Source organism: Hyperolius riggenbachi, chromosome 9 (assembly GCF_040937935.1).
Source record: "Hyperolius riggenbachi isolate aHypRig1 chromosome 9, aHypRig1.pri, whole genome shotgun sequence".
NCBI classification, from domain to species: domain Eukaryota; kingdom Metazoa; phylum Chordata; class Amphibia; order Anura; family Hyperoliidae; genus Hyperolius; species Hyperolius riggenbachi.
In genome coordinates this window covers 256852090-256879679 of record NC_090654.1, presented here as the reverse complement: position 1 = coordinate 256879679, position 27590 = coordinate 256852090, and the positions used below count along the sequence as shown (strand labels likewise).

Genomic DNA, 27590 nt, shown 5'->3' with positions numbered 1-27590 from the left:
CCCCAGCAGTCTGAAGTATGTTGACCCGGCCCTCGACCCAAAACGCTTGGGGACCCTTGCTATAAAGCATTTTGGGAGATATCAGCACCAAACAAATATTGGTACTTTTCTATTATTTCCATTTTATTTTTTCCTAATGAAGGGAATTGTGGTTCCACGAAACATCTCTTTCAATTTAGTTGATTAACACCCACAGGCTTCAAATTCCCAGGTATGCACTGCAAAAAATAACTTATTGACTAATTTCTCAAATATATTTCACTAAGAACAAATGATGTAGAAAAAACACCAATACTTTAATAAGAATAGCAGAGTTATACACATAAAAGTTAATGATTAAATCCTGCTGTAAACAACATTTGTAAAAATCACTTTGTTACAGCATAAATAAAGTTTTGGAATACTGTATGATTGTTTATGTCCTTAGAGGTTATGACAATGGGCTCAAGTCACAAAGCATTACCGCATGCTGTGAAGCAGAAAACAGCTGATTTTATCAAACATTTTGTCAAATGTCAATTCACAAAGTCTGTTACTGTATAGAAAACTAAAATTACTATAGTGGAATATAGCCCTGCATTTCAACTTTGCTCTAAAACATTATTTACAGAATATTATATGCAAAAAACATTTTTTTTACTAGACCAGCATTGGAAGGTTAAACACAGAGGTTTAAAGTTCCGTGGAGAGATATGCAGAAGTTCAGATTGTTACATTCTATTTAGTTGAATGTATCTATTGATAAATGTTACACACTCTTTGGCTGTCCTCCAGCTCCTTCTCAGTCAGAGAGAGTGAGTCACATTCAACACTTTATGTAAACAAAATGTATCTATGTCAGCTTCGGATGCGTCTGCAGAAATCTCCAGGAACTTTAAGGCTGGTTTCACAGTGGGACGTTACAGGCGCACGTTAGAGCAGCCTGTAACGCAGCCCACCGCACAGTAATGAAAAATCAATGGGGCTGTTCACAGTGCGGACGTTGCGTTACATTGTAACGCTGCGTCACAAGACAACGTACTGCATGCAGTACTTTGGACACGGCTGAGCCGCGTTAGACTGCTTGCACATGCTCAGAAATGTTGGTGAGGAGCGGAGAGCGGCCAGGCACATGGCTAATTAATATGCACTGCACGTTATGACGTGCAGTGTTTACTTCCTGGAGCAGCCGCTCTGTGCGGCGATTGGCCGGCGGGACCACGTGATGCCGCATGCGCACAAGAGTGCGCATCACGGCATCACTGACGCCAGAGTGAGCTGCACAACGCGGCTCACTCTGACGTCCAGATCTAGCACCACCAGGCGTTCCGTTAGGGGGACATTATGCGACCTTAACGCCCCCTCTAACGCAACGTCCTGGTGTGAAATTAGCCTAAAGCTCTGTGTAACCCTTCCAATGCTGGTCTAGTAAAAAAAAATGCTGGTTGCATATAATATACTGTAAATAATGTTTTAGAGCAAAGTTGAAATGTAGGGTTATATTCCGCTTTAAGGTAAATTACCACATTTCTGAGGTAAATTACCAACTTGTGAAGTAAATACCTCATAAATGTCAATTCACAATGCATAACACATGCAGTAAAACAAGTGAGATATATGCTATTTTATCTCCAGCCTGGAGCTGTCGGAAAGATAACAGCCATTTGTGATACTACAGAATGGTGTTATAGGGAACCACGCACCATTTTTTCCCTGCAGTTTCTCCTGGTTTCTAATAGCTATAGGAGCTGCCATGTTTGGGGGGTCTCCTTCTAACTGCCCTTATTTATCCAGAAGTAAAATGTGAAGATAGCATGTGTGACTTTGCTAAACCCTTTGAGGCACAGTGTCCTATCCCCCTACTGCTAAAAGCTTTTGTTTGATCTCTGCTAAAGTGTGTAATAAAATAACTACATCAGTCCTTATCTGCCTGAAATTTCTGCGGTTGGGCAGCCCTTGCCATCTGCAGAAGTAGGGTAATAAAACCCTCTGCTAAACTTTAAATGTAAAAAGAAGAAGTAAAATAGAAGGGTTTTTTATGAATAAGCCACATTATTGGCATGCATTTTTTATGTGCTATTGATATGCCCTGGGTGCTAAAAATCATGCTCGGTTCACTTTAAGAAAAAAAAAGGGAAAGAGAGCGTAGAGAAAAGAGGGATGTTAAAGGACCACTAACATGAAAAAGTTTTAAAATGTAAAATACAGGCAAACACATACAAGTAAGAAATTCATTTCTTCCAGAATAAAAAGAGCAATAAATTACTTTTCTCCTATGTTGCTGTCACTTACAGTAGTTAGTAGTAATCTGACAAAACTGACAGGTTTTGACTAGTCCATCTCTTCATGGGGGATTCTCAGCATGGCCTTTAGTCTTTATAAAGACATTCCCTGAAAATCATTTGTACAAAGATGCTGGTTGTGCAACTGCCTTTCAATAAGTGCTTTTGAAAATAAAATAAAACCCTGAGACTCACCCATGAGGAGATGGGCTAGTCCAAAACTTGTCGGTTCTGTCAGACTTTTACTTAGAAGAAAAGTAATTTATAGCTCATTTTACTTCGGAAGAAATGCACTTCTTATGTGTATGTATGTTTGTATGTTTTTACATGTATTAAAAATGTTGCAGTATTCGCGACAGTGGTCCTTTAAGGAAACTATTCAGGAAAGTAAGAAAGTTAGTGAAAATATTGTTTTTCCTACTTTCACATGTGTTGTAAAACACAAATCCTCAATAATATTGTGTAGTTATTAAAATGGTAAATACGATACTAATAGTTTTGAGCTGATACAAATTTTATGTTAAATTTATGCAGCTTGGACTTGCTCTTTACTAGTCAGTATAATAAACAATGCTTTCTGTATCAGATATCGCTTCCATTTTCCATGCATTGCAAAAATCCATCAAATACTGGATGAAATACCGCATGAGGTAAAATCTTTGTTAATTGACATGAAGTTGTTTGATATAATTTACTATTATCGCATGTTTAAAAATCTTAGCGAACTCTCAAAAATATATATTTTTGCCGCATGAGGTGATTTACCTCACATGACATTTTACCGAACAGGTCTTAGTGAATTGAGCCCACATTATTTTTCAGACTTGAGTGATGACCAGTTTTGCTGGATTGCTGCTCACTGCCAAGGTCTCTGGCTTTAGCAAATCAGTTTCTATATTTTTGCAGTTCCAGAATCTGCCCGAGGCCTCAGTCTACACATCGCCCCACCCATGGGTCGCAGAGTTCCCATGTCATGAATGTCAAAGCTCTGTCCTTCCACCAGCTCCAACTCAAATCTCTGCAGGAGTTTGGCCATCACCACCTTGGCCTCCATCTGTAGAGTGAAGAAGAAGCATGATCAGTTTAGTTTTTTTCTCTTGGTTTGAACCCCAAATTCCCCAATTTTTTCTTTAACCACTTGAGGACTGCAGTGTTAAACCCCCTAAAGACCAGGCTATTTTTCTTGTAAAGCTGCAGGGCCGCACAACTCAGCACACAAGTGATTACCCCCCCCTTTTCTCCCCACCAATAGAGCTCTCTGTTGATGGGGTCTGATCGCTCCCCCAGTGTTTATTTAAAAAAAAAAATGTTTTTATTATTTTCATAATATATTTATTTATTTATTTTTCCCTACTCCCTCCACCCCCCCCTATGCTAGCCCCATAGAGAGCCGTTCACGCCAATCCGCGTGGAGTGGTCCTGGGGCTGCTACACTGCTCACGCCAATTGGCGTGGAGCAGTCGGCAAGTAGTTAAACAATCCCCCCCACCCCCACTAATCTAACAATGCACCCTCCAACCCCAACATACCCCACCTTGGTGTCATGTGATCCACGATAGTCAATCCATAGAGCCAAAGCACCTCTAACCTACTATGGCATCAGTTGGCACACTCACATCCTCCCGCCCCCCATTCCCCGCTTCATTCCAAGAACTCCAGGTGTGCTCTTTGCTCCCACATTACTACAGTGATTAAAATGTGGAATTTATTGCCACAGGAAGTAGTTATGGCAACTCTATATCTGCATTTAAGGGGGGCTTGGATGCTTTCCTTGCGTTGAAAGACATCCATGGCTATAATTACTAGGTAATTCCCGGTGGTATTGATCCAGGGATTTTATCTGATTGCCATCTGGAGTCAGGAAGGATTTTTTTCCCTTTTGGGGCTAATTGGACCATGCCTTGTAAGGGTTTTTCGCCTTCCTCTGGATCAACAGCGATATGTGAGGGTGTGGGCTGGTGTTGTACTTTATTTTCTGGTTGAACTCGATGGACGCATGTCTTTTTTCAACCCAAATAGCTATGTAATTATGTAACAACACTCTCCTGCTGCTGGATATACTGCAGAGATGGGAACAAGGAGTTCTGTGGCCTTAAAGGATACCACAACTGACATGTGGCATAATGAGATAGACATGGGTATGTACAGTGCCTAGCACACAAATAACTGTGCTGTTTTCCTTTTTTTCTTTCTCTGCCTGAAAGAGGTAAATATCAGGTATGTAAGTGGCTGACTCAGTCCTGACTCAGACAGGAAGTGACTACAGTGTGACCTTCACTGATAAGAATTTCCCCCTTTTTTATCTCTTTCTTGCTCTCAGAAGCCATTTTCTTCTAGGAAAGTGTTTTATAGTTGGAATTTCTTATCAGTGAAGGTCACACTGTAGTCACTTCCTGTCTGAGTCAGGACTGAGTCAGCCACTTACATACCTGATATTTACCTCTTTCAGGCAGAGAAAGAAAAAAAAGGAACACAGCATAGTTATTTGTGTGCTAGGCACTGTACATACCCATGTCTATCTCATTATGCCACATGTCAGTTGTGGTATCCTTTAACAGCCCATGCTTTCACTGCAATCAAAGGGAAATGGAAGGGCTGAGTGGCGCAACTACTATGCCTTCTTCCAGAGGTCACCTTAGGAGCTAATTTGGACCTGGATAAAAACCAGAGTGAGACATCATCGCTGCAATTTTCCTGGGTGATTATAAGGATTAGGTAGGGTAGGGGGACCACCTTTAAAGTACCCCTGAACCGAAAGAGTGTTTGACTGCTGTTAGTTTCCGTTTTGTGAATGGTGATGTGACATACTGTATGTCACAGCACAATTCTCATTCCAGTGCCCCCAGGAGTCACTGCTCTAGGCAGCCGAAATCTTTGACTGACAATTAGAAGTTGAATATGGGCGAGGAGGAAGTGGCAGTTATCCCCCTTAGAAACACCCCAGCCACCCCCCCCCCCCCCTTGTATTGCCGAAATGAGTAACCTGTAAAAAAAAAAAAAAAAAAGCCAAGGCTAGGGATGTGTCTGCATCATTCCCTGAATTGTTGCCAGAGGGATAGTTTCCTGATCCCCAACCGGCGACAGTTATCATACATGTATACCTAGTTATGTTACAGTGGGATGCGAAAGTTTGGACAACCTTGCCGTAAATCGCCATGATTTTCCTGTATAAATTGTTGGTTGTTACAATAAAAAAATGTCAGTTAAATATATTATATAGGAGACACACACAGTGATATTTGAGAAGTGAAATGAAGTTTATTAGATTTACAGAAAGTGCGCAATAATTGTTTAAATAAAATTAGGCAATTAGGCAGGTGCATAAATTTGGACACTTGTCATTTTATTGATTCCAAAACCTTTAGAACTAATTATTGGAACTCAAATTGACTTGGTAAGCTCAGTGACCCCTGACCTACATACACAGGTGAATCCAATTATGAGAAAGAGTATTTAAGGGGGTCAATTGTAAGTTTCCCTCCTCTTTTATTTTTTTCCGAAGAGTAGCAACATGGGGGTCTCAAAACAACTCTCAAATGCCCTGAAAACAAAGATTGTTCACCATCATGGTTTAGGGAAAGGATACATAAAGCTATCTCCCAGATTTAAGCTGTGTGTTTCCACAGTTAGGAACATATTGAAGAAATGGAAGACCACAGAATCAGTTCAAGCTAAGGCTCGAAGTGGCAGACCAAGAAAAATCTCGGATAAACAGAAGCGACGAATGGTGAGAACAGTCAGAGTCAACCCATAGACCAAAGACCTAGAACATCATCTTTCTCCAGAGGGAGTCAATGTGCATCGTTCAACCATCCGGCGCACTTTACACAAGGAGATGCTGTATGCGAGAGTGATGCAGAGGAAGCCTTTTCTCCACCCACAGCACAAACAGAGGTATGCTAAAGCACATTTGGACAAGCCACCTTCATTTTGCAATAAGGTGCTGTGATGAAACTAAAATTGAGTTATTTGGGCATAACAAGGGGTGTTATGCATAGAGGAAAAAGAACACAGCATGACAAGAAAAACACCTGCTACCTACAGTAAAATATGGTGGTGGTTCCATCATGCTGTGGGGCTGTGTGGCCAATGCAGGGACTGGGAATCTTGTCAAAGTTGAGGGACTCATGGATTCCACTCAGTATCAGCAGATTCTGGAGACCAATGTCCAGGAATCAGTGACAAAGCTGAAGCTGCGCCGTGGCTGGAGCTTTCAACAAGACAACAACCCTAAACACTGCTCAAAATCCACTAAGGCATTCATGCAGAGGAACAAGTACGATGTTCTGGAATGGCCATCTCAGTCCCAGACCTGAATATAATTGAAAATCTGTGGTGTGAGTTAAAGAGAGCTGTCCATGCTCGGAAACCATCAAACCTGAATGAACTAGAGATGTTTTGTAAAGAGGAATGGTCCAAAATACCTTCAACCAAAATCCAGACTCTCATTGGAACCTACAGGAAGCGTTTAGAGCAGGCTTTCTCAACCAGGGTTCCCTGGAACCCCAGGGTTCCTTGAGTACTCTGCAGGGGTTCCTTGACATTTTCCCCTATCGTGGGGAAGTATAATGTAGCATACTATAATAGGTGGTACTGTAACAAGAAGCACTAAATTGACAGCTCAGGAGACAGTATAATGAGTGGCAGTGTAATAGGGGGAGTGAAATAAACAGCCACACATAATTTTAAAGACCACGCCTCCTGAAAAATAAATGCAAGGGTTCCTTAAGACCCAAAAGTTATTTGCAGGGTTCCTCCAGGGTAGAAAGGTTGAGAAAGGCTGGTTTAGAGGCTGTAATTCTTGCAAAAGGAGGATCTACTAAATATTGATTTCATTTCTTTTTTGTGGTGCCCAAATTTGTGCGCCTGTCTAATTTTGTTTAAACAATTATTGCACACTTTCTGTAAATTCAATAAACTTCATTTCACTTCTCAAATATCACTGTGTGTGTCTCCTATATGATATATTTAACTGACCTTTTTTATCGAAATAACCAATGATTTATACAGGAAAATCATGACGATTAACAAGGTTGCCCTAACTTTTGCATCCCACTGTATATAAGATAGGTCCTCATAGTGGCCTCCTATATGATAAATACCCATTCAGAAGAACAGCCAAAGGCCGAATTAATATATGACCTACCTGTGAAAAGACTTGTCCGATGCAAGTTCGTGGGCCAAGGGAAAACGGAAAATAGGAGAAGTATGGCCTGTTTAGGAAAACAACATAAAGTTAATTTCGTCCATCAAACTTTACATCTGAAAACATATGCAACTATGCAGCTGGACATAATGCTGTAAAGTGGATGATAGTAGATAGTAGATGATGACACAATTCTGAACACAGGCCATGCTCCACTGGGGTGTCATCTTTCCTTGGCATTGCCAGGGACAGCAGGGCAGGTGGCTGAAGTAACGCAGGAGGGGAGGAGGCAGCGTCCGGCAGAGGAGCACTGTCGGCATGTATGTAAAAAAATCTGCCATGTTGTTCTTAAAGGGAACCAGAGATGATCTAAAGAAAAGATTTTATACATACCTGGGGCTTCCTGCAGCCCCATACGCACGGATCGCTCCCACGCCGCCGTCCACCGCTGCCCGCAGCATACGAGAACTGGCTCCCTGCTCTTCCGTCAGTCGGAGCCAGTCTAGTGTAGGAGAAGTGCGCTCTCTGCGTATCTCTGCAGCAGCCGCTGGAGAGATACGTAGAGGGCTCACTTCTCCTGCGTAGCATGGCTCCGATGACGTCAGTGATGGGAGCCGGTTCTCGTAGTGGCGGGCAGCTGTGGACGGCGGCGTGGGAGTGTGTGCGTATGGTGCTAGAGGAAGCCCCAGGTATGTATAATTTACTGCCAGGAAAGTGTCTTATGGCTGTAATTACTTATCAGTGAGGGTTACAGACAGGGGCGTAACTAGAAATCACTGGGCCCCCCTGCGAATATTTGGATGGGGCCCCCCCCCCCCCCCATAGGTGCCAAATAATCGTAATGGGGCAGCGTTTCACTGTAAATTAATTGTAAAGTGGGCAGCATTTTACCAGACAATCGTAATGTGGGCCAGAAAATCGTAATGTGGGCAGAGTTCACCAGAAAATCGTAATGTGGGCCTTTAGAAAATCATAATGTGGGCAGAGTTCACCAGAAAATCGTAATGTGGGCACCAGTCACCAGAAAATTGTAACGTGGACAGCATTCACCAGACAATCGTAATGTGGGCAGCGTTCACCAGAAAATCATAATGTGGGCAGAGTTCACCAGAAAATCATAATGTGGGCAGAGTTCACCAGAAAATCGTAATGTGGGCACCAGTCACCAGAAAATCGTAACGTGAGCAGCAGTCACCAGAAAATTGTAACGTGGACAGCATTCACCAGACAATCGTAATGTGGGCAGCGTTCACCAGAATATCGTAATGTGGGACAGAAAATCGTAATGTGGGCAGAGTTCACCAGAAAATCGCAATGTGGGCAGCAGTCACCAGAAAATCGCCATGTGGGCAGCAGTCACCAGCAAATCGCCATGTGGGCAGCAGTCACCAGAAAATCGCAATGTGGGCATCAGTCACCAGAAAATCCTAATGTGGGCAGCAGTCACCAGAATATCGTAATGTGGGCAGCAGTCACCAGAAAATCCTAATGTGGGCAGCAGTCAGTCACCAGAATATCATAATGTGGGCAGCACACACCAGAAAATCCTAATGTGGGCAGCAGTCACCAGAAAATCCTTATGTGGGCAGCAGTCACCAGAAAATCGCAATGTGGGCAGCAGTCACCAGAAAATCGCAATGTGGGCAACAGTCACCAGAAAATCCTAATGTGGGCAGCATACACCAGAAAATCATAATGTGGGCAGCAGACACCAGAAAATCGCAATGTGGGCAGCAGACACCAGAAAATCATAATGTGGGCAGCAGACACCTGAAAATCGTAATGTAAGCAGCAGACACCTGAAAATCGTAATGTGGGCAGCAGACACCTGAAAATCGCAATGTGGGCAGCAGTGACCAGAAAATCGTAATGTGGGCAGCAGACACCTGAAAATCGCAATGTGGGCAGCAGACACCAGAAAATCATAATGTGGGCAGCAGACACCTGAAAATCGCAATGTGGGCAGCAGACACCTGAAAATCGTAATGTGGGCAGCAGACACCTGAAAATCGCAATGTGGGCAGCAGACACCTGAAAATCGCAATGTGGGCAGCAGTGACCAGAAAATCGTAATGTGGGCAGCAGACACCTGAAAATCGCAATGTGGGCAGCAGACACCAGAAAATCGTAATGTGGGCAGCAGACACCAGAAAATCGCAATGTGGGCAGCAGACACCAGAAAATCATAATGTGGGCAGCAGACACCTGAAAATCGTAATATGGGCAGCAGACACCTGAAAATCGTAATGTGGGCAGCAGACACCAGAAAATCGCAATGTGGGCAGCAGACACCAGAAAATCATAATATGGGCAGCAGACACCAGAAAATCATAATATGGGCAGCAGACACCTGAAAATCGTAATGTGGGCAGCAGTCACCAGAAAATCGTAATGTGGGCAGCAGACACCTGAAAATCGTAATGTGGGCAGCAGACACCTGTAAATCGTAATGTGGGCAGCAGACACCTGAAAATCCCCCCCCTCCCCCCCCCCCCCCCCCCGGGGCCCGCTCGTGGCCGGTTTTGGGGGGCTGGAGGGGTGGCAGCATGAGGGGAAAGCCTTGCCCACAGTCGGCGGGGAGAGGGGAAGTTCCCCCCTCTCCCTCACCTTGGGGCTCTCCCCTCTGCGCCCCCCTCCAGCTAGTGAATGTGTGTGGGCAGCGGGCAGCAGCGGCGGCGGGATACATACCTTCTTCCTTGCGTTCCATCGCCGCCTTCTCGCTCTATCGGCTGACGTCACTTCCGCTTCCGGAAGTGACGTCAGCCGCTAGAGCGAGAAGGCGGCGATGGAACGCAAGGAAGAAGGTATGTATCCCGCCGCCGCTGCTGCCCGCTGCCCACACACATTCACTAGCTGGAGGGGGGCGCAGAGGGGAGAGCCCCAAGGTGAGGGAGAGGGGGGAACTTCCCCTCTCCCCGCCGACTGTGGGCAAGGCTTTCCCCTCATGCTGCCACCCCTCCAGCCCCCAAAAAACGGCCCCGAGCGGGGGGCGGGCCCCGCGGGCGGAGGCGCTGCAGGGCCTATTGTTACGCCACTGGTTACACAATAGTCCGACCCAGTCCTGACCCAGACCGAAACTGTCACTTGTATACCTGATGTTTAACTCTTTCAGAGAGAGAAAGAAAAAAAGGAACACAGCCTAGTTATTTGTGTGCTTGGCACCGTACATGAACACGTCTATCTCATCATATCACATGTCACCTCGGTTGTCCTTTAAAGGAAACAAGAGGTGCAAATAAACAGGGCTGAAGACAGAGATCAGATTTGGAAGGAGTAGCCACTGGGACAGGTGAGATATTACAAGGCAGCTCAGCTACAGAACATGTGGAGGCCATGGGGAGCAGTCAGGGGCAGACCACCTGGATAGTCTGGCGGCATGGGGGCCCCAGGTTCTGACTTTGATCTGGGGATAGGGGCCCCCCAAGTTACTTCTGCCCTGGGGTCACCATGTGGCTGTATAACAGGCAAGTACAAACAAAACTTACTTGGGGGCATCTGAGTGGAATCGGTCTGGGTTGAAGACAAGAGGGTCCGGGAAGAACTCCTCCATCCTCTGCATGACGTAAGAGTTAAACTGCAAAGAGAACAGATAGAGAACTGTGAATTCATTCTCAGAGAATGTAGACTGGACATTGATTTTAACTGGAGTTGAGACATGTTCCAATATTTATCTTCCAATGTGAATATAAGTTTGGTGACCAGCCGCTGTCCCATAGCTGCAGTCCGAAATGGATCACAAAACCCAGCATCGTTTCTAGCATAAAACAGCCCTGAAGCAATGGAGTGCCTCTGGCCCATAGCTACTTTTTGTATTCAGATAACTTTAAAGGGACTCCGAGCTCCTCTCATGGGCATCCCTTTAAGACTCCAACCAGTACTGCAAAGTAGATGCATACCTTTCTGTAGCTTGTGCTCTCCTCTTTCATTTGATGCCTGAATCGCCGTTCTACACCAAATAGTTTTCGTTCGATTTTAATTTAAACATCGCAGCTGCCATCTTGGCTATGTTATTACTTCCAGGTTACCCCTGTCTTCTCTGTTAGAGAAGTGCATCACTGAATGAAGCAGGAAGAGGAAGTGACACGCATGGCCATTGCAAGCGGCTCCTCCAGAGGGGTCATAGTAGACTTTGTTGGAAGTCGTCTGGCTTAAAGGCATGCCCATGATAGGTGCTCGGAGTCCCTTTAATTCTAATATGTATGGCCCTTATTCAGTTCACTTTTTCTCCTAAGTTTTCTCACACCTTTTGATGGTACTTTTTCATTTACTTTTTGGTACTTTCTCAAGTGCACAGTGCTAAAAAGTAATTTTAATTATTTTAAACAGGAGATGATTATCTCCTAGGAGAAAAAAAAGTGAATTGAATAAGGGCCACAGGGCCCAATCCAATGATCTTTTCCCCCTAAGTTTTCTCCTAGGAGATCATTTTTCATCTTCTGTTTAAAATAATTAAAATGACTTTTTAGCACTCTGCACTTGAGAAAGTACCAAAAAGTAAATGAAAAAGTACCATCAAAATTAAAGTGTGAGAAACCTTAGGAGAAAAAGTGAATTGAATAAGGGCCATACATATTAGAATTAAAGGTATCTGTATACAACTTTTCAGCACTCTTCAGTTGAAAAAGTACCAAAAAGTAGGTGAAAAAGTAGTCAAAATTATTCTTGGTATTTTTTTGCATGCTGGAGCTTAAAGGGCATTTTAGTGATAATATGTGAAAATATAATCTAGGAGAAAATTTAGGAGCAGAGCCAGGTGATCATCAGAGGTGGGCAAAAACTGAACCGCTATCTTTCCTAGGGCCCCATTTCATCTTAATCCTTTTCTGCTTATTGGTAAAAATGTGAATTGGATCGGGCCCTTAGTGTATTCAGGCCTGAATTTACCTCAGAGGAGCCTATAGGCACAGATGTCCTGGCATCCTAGACTTTGCCCTTCATGAACTTACAAACCCCCACTGAACCGCACTGCAAGTGTGCTGGCTGGCCCAGCTGTCACGTCTCACTTACTTCCCTTGCCCGTATTAGGTGGCTACAGGTGCCCCTTAGTATTAGGTAGGCAGACATACCCTCAATAATGAGTAGCTAGAGTTGCCCCCATATATTAAGTACCTAAAGGAACCTCAGTATTAAGTAGCTAGAGGTGTCAGGTATTAGGTAACTAGAGGTGCCCCTGACTGAAGGGAGATCTCTTCAGTTGAAGGTTAAGTAATCTCTTATTTACTAACTCATCATCAGGACTGTGCATAGGGAAGGAGGGAGGGAGGCGCTTGGGAAGGGGATAGAGCCGCCTTTCTATCATCAGGCGCCTGTAGGCACTTGCCTACAGTGCCTTATTCTAAATCCAGCCCTGAGTGTATTGTTTTTTAGATCAGTTTTCTTGTTTATAAGATAAGAAATCTTACAGTGGGATGAAGCTCAAATTTCATCTATGGGTTACAGCAGTGTTTCTCAACATTTTTGTGGTATGTACCCCTTTTCAAAGCCTGTGCTCGTCAAGTACCCCTTGGTATGGTAAAGATTATCTCAAGTACCCTTTTACACTTTTATATTTAGTAGTATATGGTAATTGTTTCTAAACATTTTATATTTAGTAGTATATGGTAATTGTTTCTAAACATTTTCCGAGCATTTACTAATGTTTTTAAGTAGTTAAAATACTAATTTGGTCTTGTTTATACAGTATTTATAATTTCCCCAAACTTTTACTTTCTTTTAACTACTGTATATCAAACCCAAGAACCCCCTGGACTCATCAGAAGTCGCCCCTGGGATACGCCTACCACATATTGAGAACCTAGGGTCTAAAGCATTAACACAGCATACAACTAATAAGAAAAAAAAAAGATATACCGTAAATGGTTTTGAAGCTACTGGAAGGTTAATGATCATACCTCTACTTCACTCAGAAGCTAATTGATAAGAGTGCTGTTGCTGTACTGAAACTATCAGATTGTGTTTAGCTATAGTAAGCTGTGGAAACAATACAAAAAAACTTCTCTTGTTTCCAGGGCAGGGGGTAAGCAGAAAACTTTTTATATTTGTTAATTAAAATCTGATAGTTTGTCCTGCAACTGGCAATCTTATCAATCAGCTGCAGCAAAGTGTAAATATGTCTTGGAATGACCAGTGTTTTTATGTTTTCTTTCATTTTTTTTTTTTTGCCGTGTTTAATGTTTTAGAGCAAAAATGTAATTTTAAGCTTCAAACCACTTTAAAAAAACATGGGTGTGGGTCAGTGCCTGTAGTGAAGGTTCAGATCTTACCGTCACAGTCACACTAGGGGGGATCTTCAGCCCCTCGATGACGATTTCCTCTTCCAATGCACGAGACGTACCAGGTGCTGTGGGGTACATTCTAAGACTCTCTTTTAAGACCTATAGGGAAATAATATTAATAGATCAGTGTTTTCACTTCATGTGAGTTTACAGTCAGACAAAATAATCAACTTTATTAATGATATTTATATCATGCTTTGCTAAGGCTTGTACATATACAGTAAAGTATCTATACTATACTGTAGTATGAAAGGAAACGTCAGACATTTGCTTATTATCACCACAGGGGATGAAAGAATTGGTGACACTAATGACTATCTCAGTGGCTAGGGAGACGATTGGACCTTTGTGTGCACTCATGGATCCAACGTAAGTCCACTTCTCCAGCAGAGAAAGCCCTTAGCATTACTGAGTAGCTAGTTTTAATCCTTTGTACTGCCTGAACCAAGATTCCTGGTAGATAGAAGGTTGCTTATAGTCCTTTCTCCTGGTCTTTACTTCAGCCTGTCCCTAATTACGAGATACGAGATGTGCAGCACCTGAAACTATGGATACTGGAAGCCTGTGCTAGCATTTCTCCTGCATTGTTGCTATCAGTGTGTGAAGAGTGGGAGAAGAGGGTTGCATTGACAATCCAACATAATGGGCAGCACATTGAACACATTTTATAAGTGGGCAGAAACTTGTAAATAACTCATGAAAGATTAAAAGTAAGTTAAAACCAAGCACACCATTGTTTTTCTTGTGAAATTCCCAATAAGTTTGATGTGTCACATGACTTTCTTCCTATTGAATAAACAAAAGGTGGATTTAAAATGGCCGACTTCAAAATGGCCGCCATGGTCACCACCCATCTTGATAGGTTACCCCCCTCACATATACTAATGTGCCACAAACAGGAAGTTAATATCACCAACCATTCACATTTTATTAAGATGTATCCATATAAATGGCCCACCCTGTAGCATAACCAGGTTATGGAGAAAGACAAAATGTGTGCTGTTATACTCACAAATGTGGGTTACCTCAAAGACAACAACTGTATAGGTGGGTAGGGAGCACTAGCACCTGACCCCACTCATGTTAAGAAGTGGCTCTCTGTAGATAGGAGACAAGGGGTAACATCTCTCCACCGAGGGTGGACTCCAGAATGTAGCAAGGATGGAACAGAGACGCCAATAACAGGATAAAACTATTCAAAACTAGGGATGGGACGACGAATCCGGCGAATCCACGAATCCCTCGAATATTGGGAAATATTCAAGATTCGTGGATTCGAATCCCGACGCCATTTTCCACTATACGAATCCGCCGAATCCCGACGCTGCATCGCCGCGCATCCGTCGCTTGCACTCGTCCTCCTCCGACCTCCTCCGACCCCCCCGCGCCTCCTCCGCCCGCCCGCATACTTAGTATCTCACCTATCCAGAGGGGAGCGCAGAGCGGCAGACCTCTCACTGACTTCCTGGTTCCCTCTAGTGACGGCTTTTACAATGACGTCATCAGTAAAAGCCGGTTTGGCCACTAGAGGGAACGGGGAAGTAACGAAGAGGTCTGCCGCTCTGCGCTCCACGGGAAAGGTGAGTAGATACTTATGCAGGGGTGAGCAGAGGAGGCACGGGGGACGGAGGAGGCCGTGGGGGGTTGGGGGTGAGCGGAGGAGGCATGGGGGGGTACCTACCTACAGGCCACTATACCTACCTAAAGGCCCCCTATACGTACCTACCTACCTACCTAAAGGCCCTTATACCTACCTACCTAAAGGTCCCTATACTTACCTAAAGGCCCCCTATACGTACCTACATACCTACCTAAAGGCCCCTATACCTATCTACCTACCTAAAGGCCACTATACCTACCTACAGGCCTCTATACCTACCTACCTAAAGGCCCCCTATACATACCTACCTACCTAAAGGCACCTATACCTGCCTACCTACCTAAAGGCCCCTATACCTACCAACCTAAAGGCCCCTATACCTACCTACCTACATACCTACCTATACTTTAGGCCCTATACCCTGCTACCTATACTGAAGGTCCCTTTACCTACCTACCTACCTAAAGGCCCCCTATACGTACCTACATACCTACCTAAAGGCCCCTATACCTATCTACCTACCTAAAGGCCACTATACCTACCTACAGGCCTCTATACCTATCTACCTACCTAAAGGCCCCCTATACATACCTACCTACCTAAAGGCACCTATACCTGCCTACCTACCTAAAGGCCCCTATACCTACCTACCTAAAGGCCCCTATACCTACCTACCTACATACCTACCTATACTTTAGGCCCTATACCCTGCTACCTATACTGAAGGTCCCTTTACCTACCTACCTACCTAAAGGCCCCTATACCTACATACCTACCTATACTTAAGGCCCTATACCCTGCTACCTATACTGAATGTCCCTTTACCTACCTACCTACCTAAAGGCCCCTATACCTACCTACCTAAAGGCCTCTATACCTACCTACATACCTACCTATACTTAAGGCCCTATACCCTGCTACCTATACTGAAGGTCCCTTTACCTACCTACCTACCTATACTGAAGGCACATGTACCTTACTACCTATACTGAAGGCCCCTATACCTACCTACCTACCTAAAGGCCCCTATACCTAATTACCTACATACCTACCTATACTTAAGGCCCTATACCCTGCTACCTATACTGAAGGTCCCTTTACCTACCTACCTACCTACCTATACTGAAGGCACATGTACCTTACTACCTATACTGAAGGCCCCTATACCTAGCTACCTACCTATACTGAAGGCACATATACCCTGCTACCTATACTGAAGGCCCCTATACCTAGTTACCTACCAATACTGAAAGCACATGTACTGTGCTACCTATACTGAAGGCCCCTATACCTTGCTACCGATACTGAAGGCACATATACCTTGCTACCGATACTGAAAGCAGACGTACCTTGCTACCGATACTGAAGGCCTCTATACCCTGCTACCTACCTATACTGAAGGCACATATACCCTGCTACCTATACTGAAAGCCCATATACCTTCCTACCTATTGTAATGATCCGCTCAGCTGCCTGCGCAGGCAGGCAGCTTTTTGACCACTGTTCAGGTCTGCATTCTGCAGGTCTCTGGAAGAGAGACCTTTTGTCAGTTTTGCATCTTGCTGCTGCTAGGGAATTTGCATACGTTGGTCATGCAAATTTCCTAGCCACATCCTTTAGAGGTTTGTACTATAAATACCATGTGATATCACAGACCTGGGCTGGTCATAAGGGTTAGTCCTGTGAAACACTCCTGGAGTGTCAGCCTTGCTCATTGTTTAAAGATTAGCTTAGAGTAATTCCTGGGACTGCACTAGGCAGATTCCCTAGTGCAGTTATGCTGGATACACACCATGCGTTTCCGCGTTCGATGCGTCCGTCAATACGCGTCGATTCAATTATTTCCGACATGTCCGATTCAAGCTTCGATGGATCGTTAGGTCGATTTGCCATACTTTACATGGCAATCGACCTAAAAATCATCTAAATTCGTTCGGAAATGCTCGGAAATAATTGAATCGACGCGTATCGACGGACGCATTCGACGCGGAAACTCATGGTGTGTATCCAGCATTAGGATTGCATATCTGTTTTGTTTGTCTGTTGCGATTGTTCTGTCCCAGCGGTGGTCGACAGGAAGTCGTTCTGACCTTTGTTTTTGGAGTATAGCTGGAGCAGCGGTTGCTACCAGCTATCTCATCTAATCTGTCTTGCCTGGATCGCACTCGCCTTGTGCTAGTGCTGTGGATCCGTCTCTCTCACTTATTCCTGTTTTCATGTATCTGTCTTGTCTGCTACGAACGCTTGCTGGAGGCTCGGTGAGGTAACCGTTAAGCAAGCGCTCGCGTCCTCTGTTTCATGTTTGTCTGTCGGTGGTTAGTTAGGCGTGCTTGTCTCTGTTGTGCTTAACACGCGGAGACCGCGCATAAACGCGTGCACTGTTGCGAATGAGTGCGGTGTTCGCGTTTAGTTAGCGTTTGTTATTTTCCTTATCTTCTCATTGTATGATTTGCTGTGCCTTTGCTACTCTCGTGCTCTGCCTTGCTGTAGCCTTGTGTCACCTCTGGCAATCGCCTCTCCCGCGATTGCGTTCCTACTTCATATCTGCTGTTGTGTATGCATCGTCGCGGGTTGGCGACTAGTTTGGTGCACACACATACAATCTGTCCCTTTGCTCAATCTCTTCGCAATCGCTTCTCTTGCGATTGTGTTCTCACTTGGTTTCCTCCGTTGTGTGTCCGCCGTCGCAGGGTGGTGGCTAGATTGGTGGACATACACACATTCCTCATCTGTGCTTATTCAGTCTTGTGTCACTGTTAGCAATCGCCATCTCTGGCGATTGCCTTCTCACCTGTTCTTCATGGTTGTGTGTTCATCGTCGCAGGGTGGCGACTAGATTGGTGGACACACATACCCTCTGTCACTTTGATCTCTCTCTTTCAGGGCTATCTTGCCCTGCGTTTCTTCCCTTCGTGCAATTCCTGTCTGGCGTGTGTAGCAGGGCAGAGGAGCTGTTCCTCTGCACTCCACAGCTCCACCTGCCGACAGGAATTTCCCTCTACAGGTGCATTGCACCTTTTGCTGGGTTTCCTCAAATTATACGCTTGTGGAGGATTTCCGCAGTGTCAGCGCACGTCTTGTGCGCTTATCACGGAGAGAATTCCACAATCGTTACACCTATACTGCAGGCCCCTATACCTTGCTACCTATACTGAAAGCTACCAATATTGAAGGCACCCATACCTAGCTAGCTATACTTAAGGCACCTTTACCTCGCTACCTATGCCTGGGTACCTATACTGCGGGCAACTATACCACGGATTGCACAATTCTTATGTGCAGGATTCGTTAGAATCGAGATTCGAAAGGTTCGAGATATTCGAGAACCTTTTTAGATTCGGATTCGGATTCAAAGAAATTGTGGATTCGTCCCATCCCTATTAAAAACTGTTTAAAAGAGGAGGTAGTGGTGGATTTACCTCCTCAGTAAGCAGACACCGAATTGGTTAATTTAACAGTCAACAATGAACTGTATTTATACACTCCACAATGCAACGCATTTCGCAGGACTAAACACGCTTCATCAGGCAATAACGGGAGCAATGACTAGTACTGGTCAGTGTAGCTGCCAAGCGCCTCTGTCTGGGATGATATTTAGTCCTTACACCTCCCCAATCCTTTATCATTAAGACAGAGCCTGACAGACGGTGTCTCTTTTGCAAGAGGTTCTCTTTAAGCTAGTGGTTCACTGGCCTTTGAGTCCAATTTTCCAACTGCAGTTGAATAGTTTGGGTCAGGGCCCTTTCACATTGGAATGGTGCCGTATTTTACCTCAGCCCACCGCTAAGGCAATGTTAGTCTATGCGGCCTTTCATCACGACGCGGTGCGGCGCGATGTGACAAAGTGACGTTTTAGCCGCATCCTCGGTGCCAGGGCAAACCTATGTTACTGTGTGGCTCTGCGGTGACCTGTGGCGACGTGCTGCGAGCTTGAAGTCATGTTAGTCTATGGCGACTATGGAGACGTGCGTTTTTTTGGGGGAAATGACCGCTGCAAATTTTAAGCGTTGTGCATGGAAGGAAGCACATTTTAGCAATAAGCTTTCCCGCACGTGATCGCTTTAGGCACAGGAAGTGAGTGTCACTTCCTGCTTGGCTGGCTGCCAAACGGGTATTACCGCATTATTACTGTTAGGCTTTTTTGGATTGGCGGTAGCGGTGCGGTGTGAGCGCACCGCTGTCGCCAATCCGAAGTGTGAAACCGACCTGATGCCCCCTGTACACTGCAAATCCGATTTGCGATTCCGATTTGGGATTCGGCTTTTCCCTGGATGCTTTCAAAAGAAAAACACAGATAAAATGCAGCATGCAGTAACGATTAAAAATCACAAATCGGAAATGCATGTTAAAAATCGACTAAAAAACGCAAATCGAAATTGGAATTGCATGTAGTGTGCAAGAGGCCTTAGAGTGCACAGTCGTATGTCTTCGGTGTAAGTTCAGATGGGTTCAAGTTAACCTCATGGATTTTACCCATTATAGCTGAGATATGAGAAGAAACAGTAAAATTGAAGGTTTTTTTATAATGAGACACATTATTGCCATGCATTTTTAATGTACTATTGAGATTTCCGGGTGCTGAAAATGGTGCTTGGTTCTCTTAAAGCGGACCCAAACCAAACATTTTTTAAATTAAAAATATTTAGTTGCACCACTCTGGCACATACAAAGATAAATAAACACACCTTTAAGCCTATGAGCATTTCAGTGCATGCTTTTCACCCTTCTCTTTTCATAACTAGGGTTATACAGGTGGCAGCCATTAGCAATTCCTCCTTTGTTGGACACCTCCTACTCCATCAGTTTACCGGATTCTGTCCCGGCAATATGAAAGGAAGGGAGGGGTTCCTCCAATAAATGTAAAATATTTTATATTTGTCATCATGCAGCTGAAAAAAGGCTGCTATTTATTATTATAATTTAGAAAATAGATTTTATTTCTGAAATCTTGTATTTTTAATTTGGGTCCACTTTAAAGCTATGTGGAATTCTCTTCCCAGATCATTCTGAGAGGCCAGGCACTATATTCACTGGCTTCGGAACACTAAGTAAACAAACATTCCACAGAGCTGCATCTGACAGGACTTGGAAGAGAAAGGACCGCACTCCAGTGCATGTGGGTGCCGGACTTCAAGGCTATCCAACGACAAAGTATGAAGAAGAAGTCCGCACACAGACTTGATGGAACAACCAGTGATCAGTTTATTGTTCCGTCACATACATTGCTTTTGGTGGGCGGGGCATGTTTGGAGAAAGTGTCGGCCTAACTGAAGTTGTGAGTTGGTAGTTGAAGAGCAATACCACAGGAGAGTAGAGCGGGAGATTGTGTGCTGAAGCGGGTGAGATTGTCCCATTACTATTGGCAAATCGTGGAATTGCTTGTCTCGTGCGGTGTCAGCATATCTTTTAGGATCTGGTTATTGAGTCTGATGGAAAGAAGCCTCGCAATCATCTATGGCTGGATTAAGGGGGCCCCCAGTTTCAATATTTAGCACAGCACAGTACACTTTCCTGTGTGTATGCGTGGATGAATGATGTGGGCTTATGTATAGTATCTCTGGCCAGAGAAATATTGCCCTAAATTTCATGTACATGATTTATCACGATCTGCCAAACCAATTTAATGATTGGTACTAATGTACAGGCTGGCGTATGAAGCTATCTGCATTTAACTGATTTTAATGTTTGTATTTGTATTTTTGGTGCTTAATTAGGTAAATTTATTCTGTATTTCTCATATGGGCTTTGGTCTATTGTTGGAATATTATTAAAGGCATTTATTCTTTGCTAACACTATAGCCTATTGCTTGACGTTTGTATAAATACGATTATTTGACGGAGGCTGTGTTTCGCTCACTTATCTTATTGTGAGCTGAAAGTAAGTGTGGTGGAGCAATATAGACCTGTGCTAGTTGCCAAGCTTTTTGGTTTCTAATTGAGTTGATAGTTGCACAGGGAATTCTGGGAAGCAGATACCTTCTGATGGCCCCTTTACATGCGTACGTACAAAAAGGGCGCCCGGACAAAAAGGGCGCGGGGTGTAAACTCTAAATAATAATTAATCATTAATAGGGTTTATAAAAATAGTGTGCTATATTTCGTTTACAAATAATGTTTAACAAAATTATAAATCATTAAATAATGTTTATGAAATCGGAAATTGTGAAAACGTTAATCTTCCCTGTTTCTAAAGTTAAACTTATAATTACGTTTATTAAAAAAACAATAATATATGTTTAATTGTTATAATTCTATATTATTGTGAATAACCTTCATTTACGGTTTGTTCTTATAATAAAATCTGAAAATATTCTTTATAACGATGATATATATATAACTACGTTCGTAATAAGTGTTGTAAAACATTAGTAATTATTACTAAAATTTTACTAAAACTATACCTAAGCCTACTCTTACACAGAACCCTCCCTGTACCTATCCCTAACCCCTAGACCCCCCTGTTGGTGCCTAAACCTAAGACCCCCTGGTGGTGCCTAAACCTAAGACCCCCCTGTTGGTGCCTAAACCTAAGACCCCCCTGTTGGTGCCTAAACCTAAGACCCCCCTGTTGGTGCCTAAACCTAAGACCCCCCTGTTGGTGCCTAAACCTAAGACCATGTAATGATCGCTGCTGCAGCAGGTGTTGCTGGAAGTAGTAGTGCTGCAGCTCAGGCAGTTCTGATCTCTTTCCATGTAAGCTGCATAGCTTTGTCTGCCTTCCCCTGCTGTCAGCTTGTGACTGATTATCATTCACCTGTGTGGGAATCTGCATGTCTGCTCCCATTGGATGACCTCAGTATAAAGATCTGCTTGCTGCAGGACTCCTCGGGTTTTCATAGCTTCAGTTTAAGCCTGTCTTGCTGTCGCTTCAGCCCCCGATCGTGTTTCTTGTTCTAAAAGATACTTTGCTGGTTTTGCATCATATATTGGTTCATTGCCCATATATATGCATACCAGCACGTTTATTATTTTCCTTGTATTCGTGTTACGTTGATACATCAGTGTCGCTGATGTATACGTACACGAACTGTTTATATCCTGTGTGCAGTTAGTCAGCTTTCCAGCACGTTTTGGTAGTTTGCGCGTATCGTGAGCACCCGTGCTGAGCTAGTATCCTGCTCCTGGTCCTGTTCGTGGATTGCGTTCATCTCTGCGAGGAGATAACGAATCCTTCTGAATCCTGTCCTGTTACCGTTTGTGGATTGCGTTCATCTCTGCGAAGAGATAACGAATCCTTCTGAATCCTGTTATGTTACTGTTTGTGGATTGCGTTCATCTCTGCGAAGAGATAACGAATCCTTCTGAATCCTGTTCTGTTACCGTTTGTGGATTGCGTTCATCTCTGCGAAGAGATAGCGAATCCTTCTGAGTCCTGTTCCCTGTATTACTCCAGTCCGAGTCAGCGTTCCTGCTTATGTCATATATCGGTTCATTGCCGATATATACATATGTTAGTCAGACGTTACAAATAGTTTCATTGATAGCTGTAATTGTAATACGCTAGGAAAACATACTTATTGTATATTTGTCTGTGTTACGTTCATCTATCTTGATCCTGCTATTTCCTGACTATCCTGTCCTGTCTTTGTGAGGCACGCCATCGCTGCAATCGCATTGGCTGCCTCATTCCAGTCTGTCTTGTTTTGGACGCTTGCTGTCGCTAAGTAGCCGCTAGCTAGCAAGCGTTTATTCTGTCTACCTGTCCTGATCTCCTCAGTTCTGGTTTATGCGCTTAGCGCTACTTTGCGCTGAGACGTTATAACGAAAGCATTGTTTGTGGCTGTCAGATCTGCACCAGCTCTGTGCGCCACAATCTCCTATTGGAGTCAGTCCTCCCCTCCACTATACTAGGGATAGCCTGTTTCCTTGTGCTGGTGTGTGTACCTCCTCCACTCCAGCTCATGCGTTGCATGCTGACTGTGGAGAATACACCACCAAGCCTTACATTATGAAAACCCCCTTACCAATCCCCATTGTGGGGGGGATTCCCAGAAAGTATGACACTGTTAATTATGGTTCCTGTTCCTTTAAGAAATTTGAAGAACTTAACTCTGAAACAGAAAATGAGTTTTTCTCTGAATGTGCCAGGTTCCTGGCCAATCCCGATCTCCAAGCGACTCCTGTTTCAACCTGGGCACTCCAACTAAGTTATATTTTGTTTAAAGGGGAATTATTCCAGTGGGCATTTGATGTTCTCAATCATTCCGATTTGAAAGAGAGACCGCTGGAATTTCTAGCGTTTGTGATCCATAACTGGTTGCGCATAGATCCATTGCCTTTTCCTCTTAATGAACTCCTGGCAGCAGGCCAATCAGCTTCTCCTTCAATTGCTTGCAAAAATGTTCAGCAAGCAGAAAGTGTTACTGATAATTTTTCTGCAGCCTTGAATAAATCACCAAAAACAGCAGGGTCTAAGGCAAAACGCAAACGTTCTAAGAAACGTGTCCGATCTGCAGAGTCGTTATCCTTAGCGACTGAGACCTATAATGAGATTCTGCCATTAACAGATAATGAAATGCAATTGTCTTTCAGGGGAGTTAAATGGACTTATGAAACTACTAATGAACTTTCCTCCCTGGCTAGGGAAAATAAAGATTTTTGTTTAAAAGAATTATCTGAGTATGATTATGAGGAGATATTACAGAGTATTGAACAAATCAACTTATTTGTGAAGCAAGGAAAGTTTGCATACACTACAGTTCAGCACTTGCTACAGGTATTGGAGATTCTTAGGAATAAGGAATCTGCCAATCACCTGCTAATTAACCCAATATATGTCCCTGCTACAATCATATCTGCAAACCATGATCTGCCTGTTAAGTATGCTTGGAATCCTCCATTTGAGAAAGGAGAGATGGAAGCTCTGGTCAATGAATGGAAGAATGATTCAAGTTCATTTTGTCAATTTTACAGTGCAAAAAGTGAATTAGTATTGAATGCATGCATTAAGTCTGCCTATAACCTAATAAAAACTGGTGTGTGTGGGTATGACTTTGTGGCTCCATTGATTGATGTGTGGGAACTGATTTTGGATGATTTTTATGTGACTCCGAATTCGCAAATTTGGCGTTCTGACCCGCCTGCTTCAGCACCTTTGGCTGATTCAGCAGGTGATTCGGAGCTCTTTTTGTGTGAAATTGAAGTTCCTGCAATTCCACCCTGTACCATGGATAACTCAGTGTTACTTACCAGTAAAACAGAAGCCACTGATACATTTTTAACCTTGCCCTGCGCAAATTTCTCAGCAGAGAATCCAGAGGTCCTGCTGACTTCCGAGTCCAGCCTAGCCAGTACTCATGACTCTTTGTTCAGTGAAACAGACACCAGAAAAATCTTGCCTGCCTCTGCAAACACTTCTGCAGAAATTACCTGTGTTAATAAAGTTCAACTCCTGTCTGATCCAGCAGATGCCAATAGATGCACTACATCAGTTTCCGAGTCCCAGCAATCCTGTCTAGAAACCTCAGAACCCCAGCATCTGAATTTTCCAATTTTACAAATGAATGGTGATTCAGATGCGCAAACATTGTGTCTTGATCTTCCTGTTTCTACACCTCGCTCTAGTTTCGTGAATAGCTCAGAGCATCTGCTATGTGAACCTGAAATCGCAGAATTATTACCTTGTTCAGAAGATGTTCCAGTAAAATTGCCCTGTACCATGAATTGTGCAGTAGATTTCTCCAATGAAACTCAGGTCACAGAATCATTATGCTGTCCAGCAGGTGCTTCCATGGTTTTGCCCTGCAATATGGACTGTTCAGTGATCCTGTCCAGTGAAGCTGTGGTCGCAGAGTCTTATGCTTCACCCAGAACTTTGGGTACTTCAAACCCTCTAGCAGAGGAGTCTGAGGCACTGCTTACCTCAGTTGGTGTTGCAGTAATATTCACTTGTCTAGCAGCTGTTTTGGAATTACAGTCTGCTCTAATAAAACTTGATGAATTTCTGCCCAGCAAAGCAGAAGCCATTGAAATATTGTCCTCGTCAGCAAGTGTGTTAGATACCTTGCCCTGTACACAGTCTGATTTAACCAATGTTGTTGAGTCCCTCTCCAGTGTTGTAACAGCTGAGGAACTCCAGCCCTGTCCTCTGAATGTTTCAGAAGTCTTGCCCTGTAACATGGATAATTCTGATTCTCTGGTCAAAATAATAGAAATCTCAGAATTTCAGTCCGGTCTGATGAGTGTTCCTGAAACCCAGCCCTGTATCCTGAAAGATTCTGGTTCTCTGGCCGCTGTGGCAGAGGTTCCAGAGTCCCCTTCCTGTCCAGGGAATTCCTCAGTTTTGCCTAGTCCAGTGGGGGCTGCTGCAATACTGACTTGTTCTGCAGCGCCTCATGAGCTCCAATCCAGTGTATTAGATGAGTCTCTGTCCAGTCCAGAGGTAGTTGTGGAGTCCCTATCTGGTTCAGTGCATACATCAGAAGATTTGTCCTGTCTTGTTAGTGCCCCTGAATCTGATTTGTTACTGACTTTGCTGGAATCAGCGACATCTAAGTCTGATCCTGCATTCTCGTGTAAAAGTCCAGTAGTTGCGAAGTCTAGTCATGATGATTTTTTTTTTGGCCAGTCCTAGTTTTGGTCCTGTCTTGGCTGACCCTGAGGCTCACAGTTCCTTGACATGCCCAGAGGTTTCTCTTGTGCCAGTGTGCCCAGATGTTCTTTGTGTGCCAGAATGCCCAAGTGTGTCTAAGGTGTTAGCGTTCTCTGATGCTTCCTTAGTGGGAACATGTTCTGATGTTGCCAGTCTGCCTGCATGCCCAGAGATGGTTCTGGTCCCTGAAAGCCCTGATCTTGATGTTTGTCCTTGTGGCCCTGACTCGGGATTTGCCCTAGGTTCCATAGGGGTTCTTGATAGTTCTCCATGTGAGCCTAAGGGGCGTTCTGACCTATGGGGATCTCTTTGGAGCTTCAAGGTGTTCTGGGAGGTCTCTGAGAAAACTTGTCCTGGTGCCTTGGACTGGTTCAACAGTGGGTTTTGTGTTGGTAAAGACAGTCCCGGTGGGCATTGCAAAGGCTTTGGCGTTTTTGAACGGTTCCTGGAAGGCGGTGGGTATCGCTCAGGGAGTTTCGGAGGGCTTTCTTCTGGAAATCATGGTTCTGATGGGTGTCACACTGGGGCTTGTAGTACTGATGGGCATGGTTCTGTAGGTTCTGGTTCTGATGGGTCCAGTCTTGTGGGGACTGATTCTGGAATTCGGTCTTGCCGGGCTGTCCCGGTCCTCATGAATTATCAGTCAGACTGTTTTGTTGGGAATTTCAGTTTTGAAAAGCGTCTGGAATCCGCTTTTAAGGGCGGGGGTACTGTAATGATCGCTGCTGCAGCAGGTGTTGCTGGAAGTAGTAGTGCTGCAGCTCAGGCAGTTCTGATCTCTTTCCATGCAAGCTGCATAGCTTTGTCTGCCTTCCCCTGCTGTCAGCTTGTGACTGATTATCATTCACCTGTGTGGGAATCTGCATGTCTGCTCCCATTGGATGACCTCAGTATAAAGATCTGCTTCCTGCAGGACTCCTCGGGTTTTCATAGCTTCAGTTTAAGCCTGTCTTGCTGTCGCTTCAGCCCCCGATCGTGTTTCTTGTTCTAAAAGATACTTTGCTGGTTTTGCATCATATATTGGTTCATTGCCCATATATATGCATACCAGCACGTTTATTATTTTCCTTGTATTCGTGTTACATTGATACATCAGTGTCGCTGATGTATACGTACACGAACTGTTTATATCCTGTGTGCAGTTAGTCAGCTTTCCAGCACGTTTTAGTAGTTTGCGCGTATCGTGAGCACCCGTGCTGAGCTAGTATCCTGCTCCTGGTCCTGTTCGTGGATTGCGGTCATCTCTGCGAGGAGATAACGAATCCTTCTGAATCCTGTCCTGTTACCGTTTGTGGATTGCGTTCATCTCTGCGAAGAGATAACGAATCCTTCTGAATCCTGTTCTGTTACTGTTTGTGGATTGCGTTCATCTCTGCGAAGAGATAACGAATCCTTCTGAATCCTGTTCTGTTACCGTTTGTGGATTGCGTTCATCTCTGCGAAGAGATTGCGACTCCTTCTGAGTCCTGTTCCCTGTATTACTCCAGTCCGAGTCAGCGTTCCTGCTTATGTCATATATCGGTTCATTGCCGATATATACATATGTTAGTCAGACGTTACAAATAGTTTCATTGATAGCTGTAATTGTAATACGCTAGGAAAACATACTTATTGTATATTTGTCTGTGTTACGTTCATCTATCTTGATCCTGCTATTTCCTGACTATCCTGTCCTGTCTTTGTGAGGCACGCCATCGCTGCAATCGCATTGGCTGCC

General features: G+C 44.1%; 1 protein-coding gene across 1 annotated transcript in view; it reads right to left on the bottom strand.

Moving 5' to 3' along the window:
• Positions 1-275: 275 nt before the first annotated feature.
• Positions 276-27590, bottom strand: part of LOC137533154 (cholesterol 24-hydroxylase-like) — a 67611-nt gene continuing 40296 nt past the window's right edge. Inside the window, exons 12-15 of the mRNA XM_068254369.1 lie at positions 13671-13781; positions 10893-10981; positions 7408-7474; positions 276-3315 (exon numbers count right to left, since the gene is read on the bottom strand). Of these exons, the coding sequence (XP_068110470.1) occupies positions 3154-3315; positions 7408-7474; positions 10893-10981; positions 13671-13781 (429 nt within the window). The 3' untranslated portion in view covers positions 276-3153. The remainder of the gene's footprint in view (positions 3316-7407; positions 7475-10892; positions 10982-13670; positions 13782-27590) is intronic.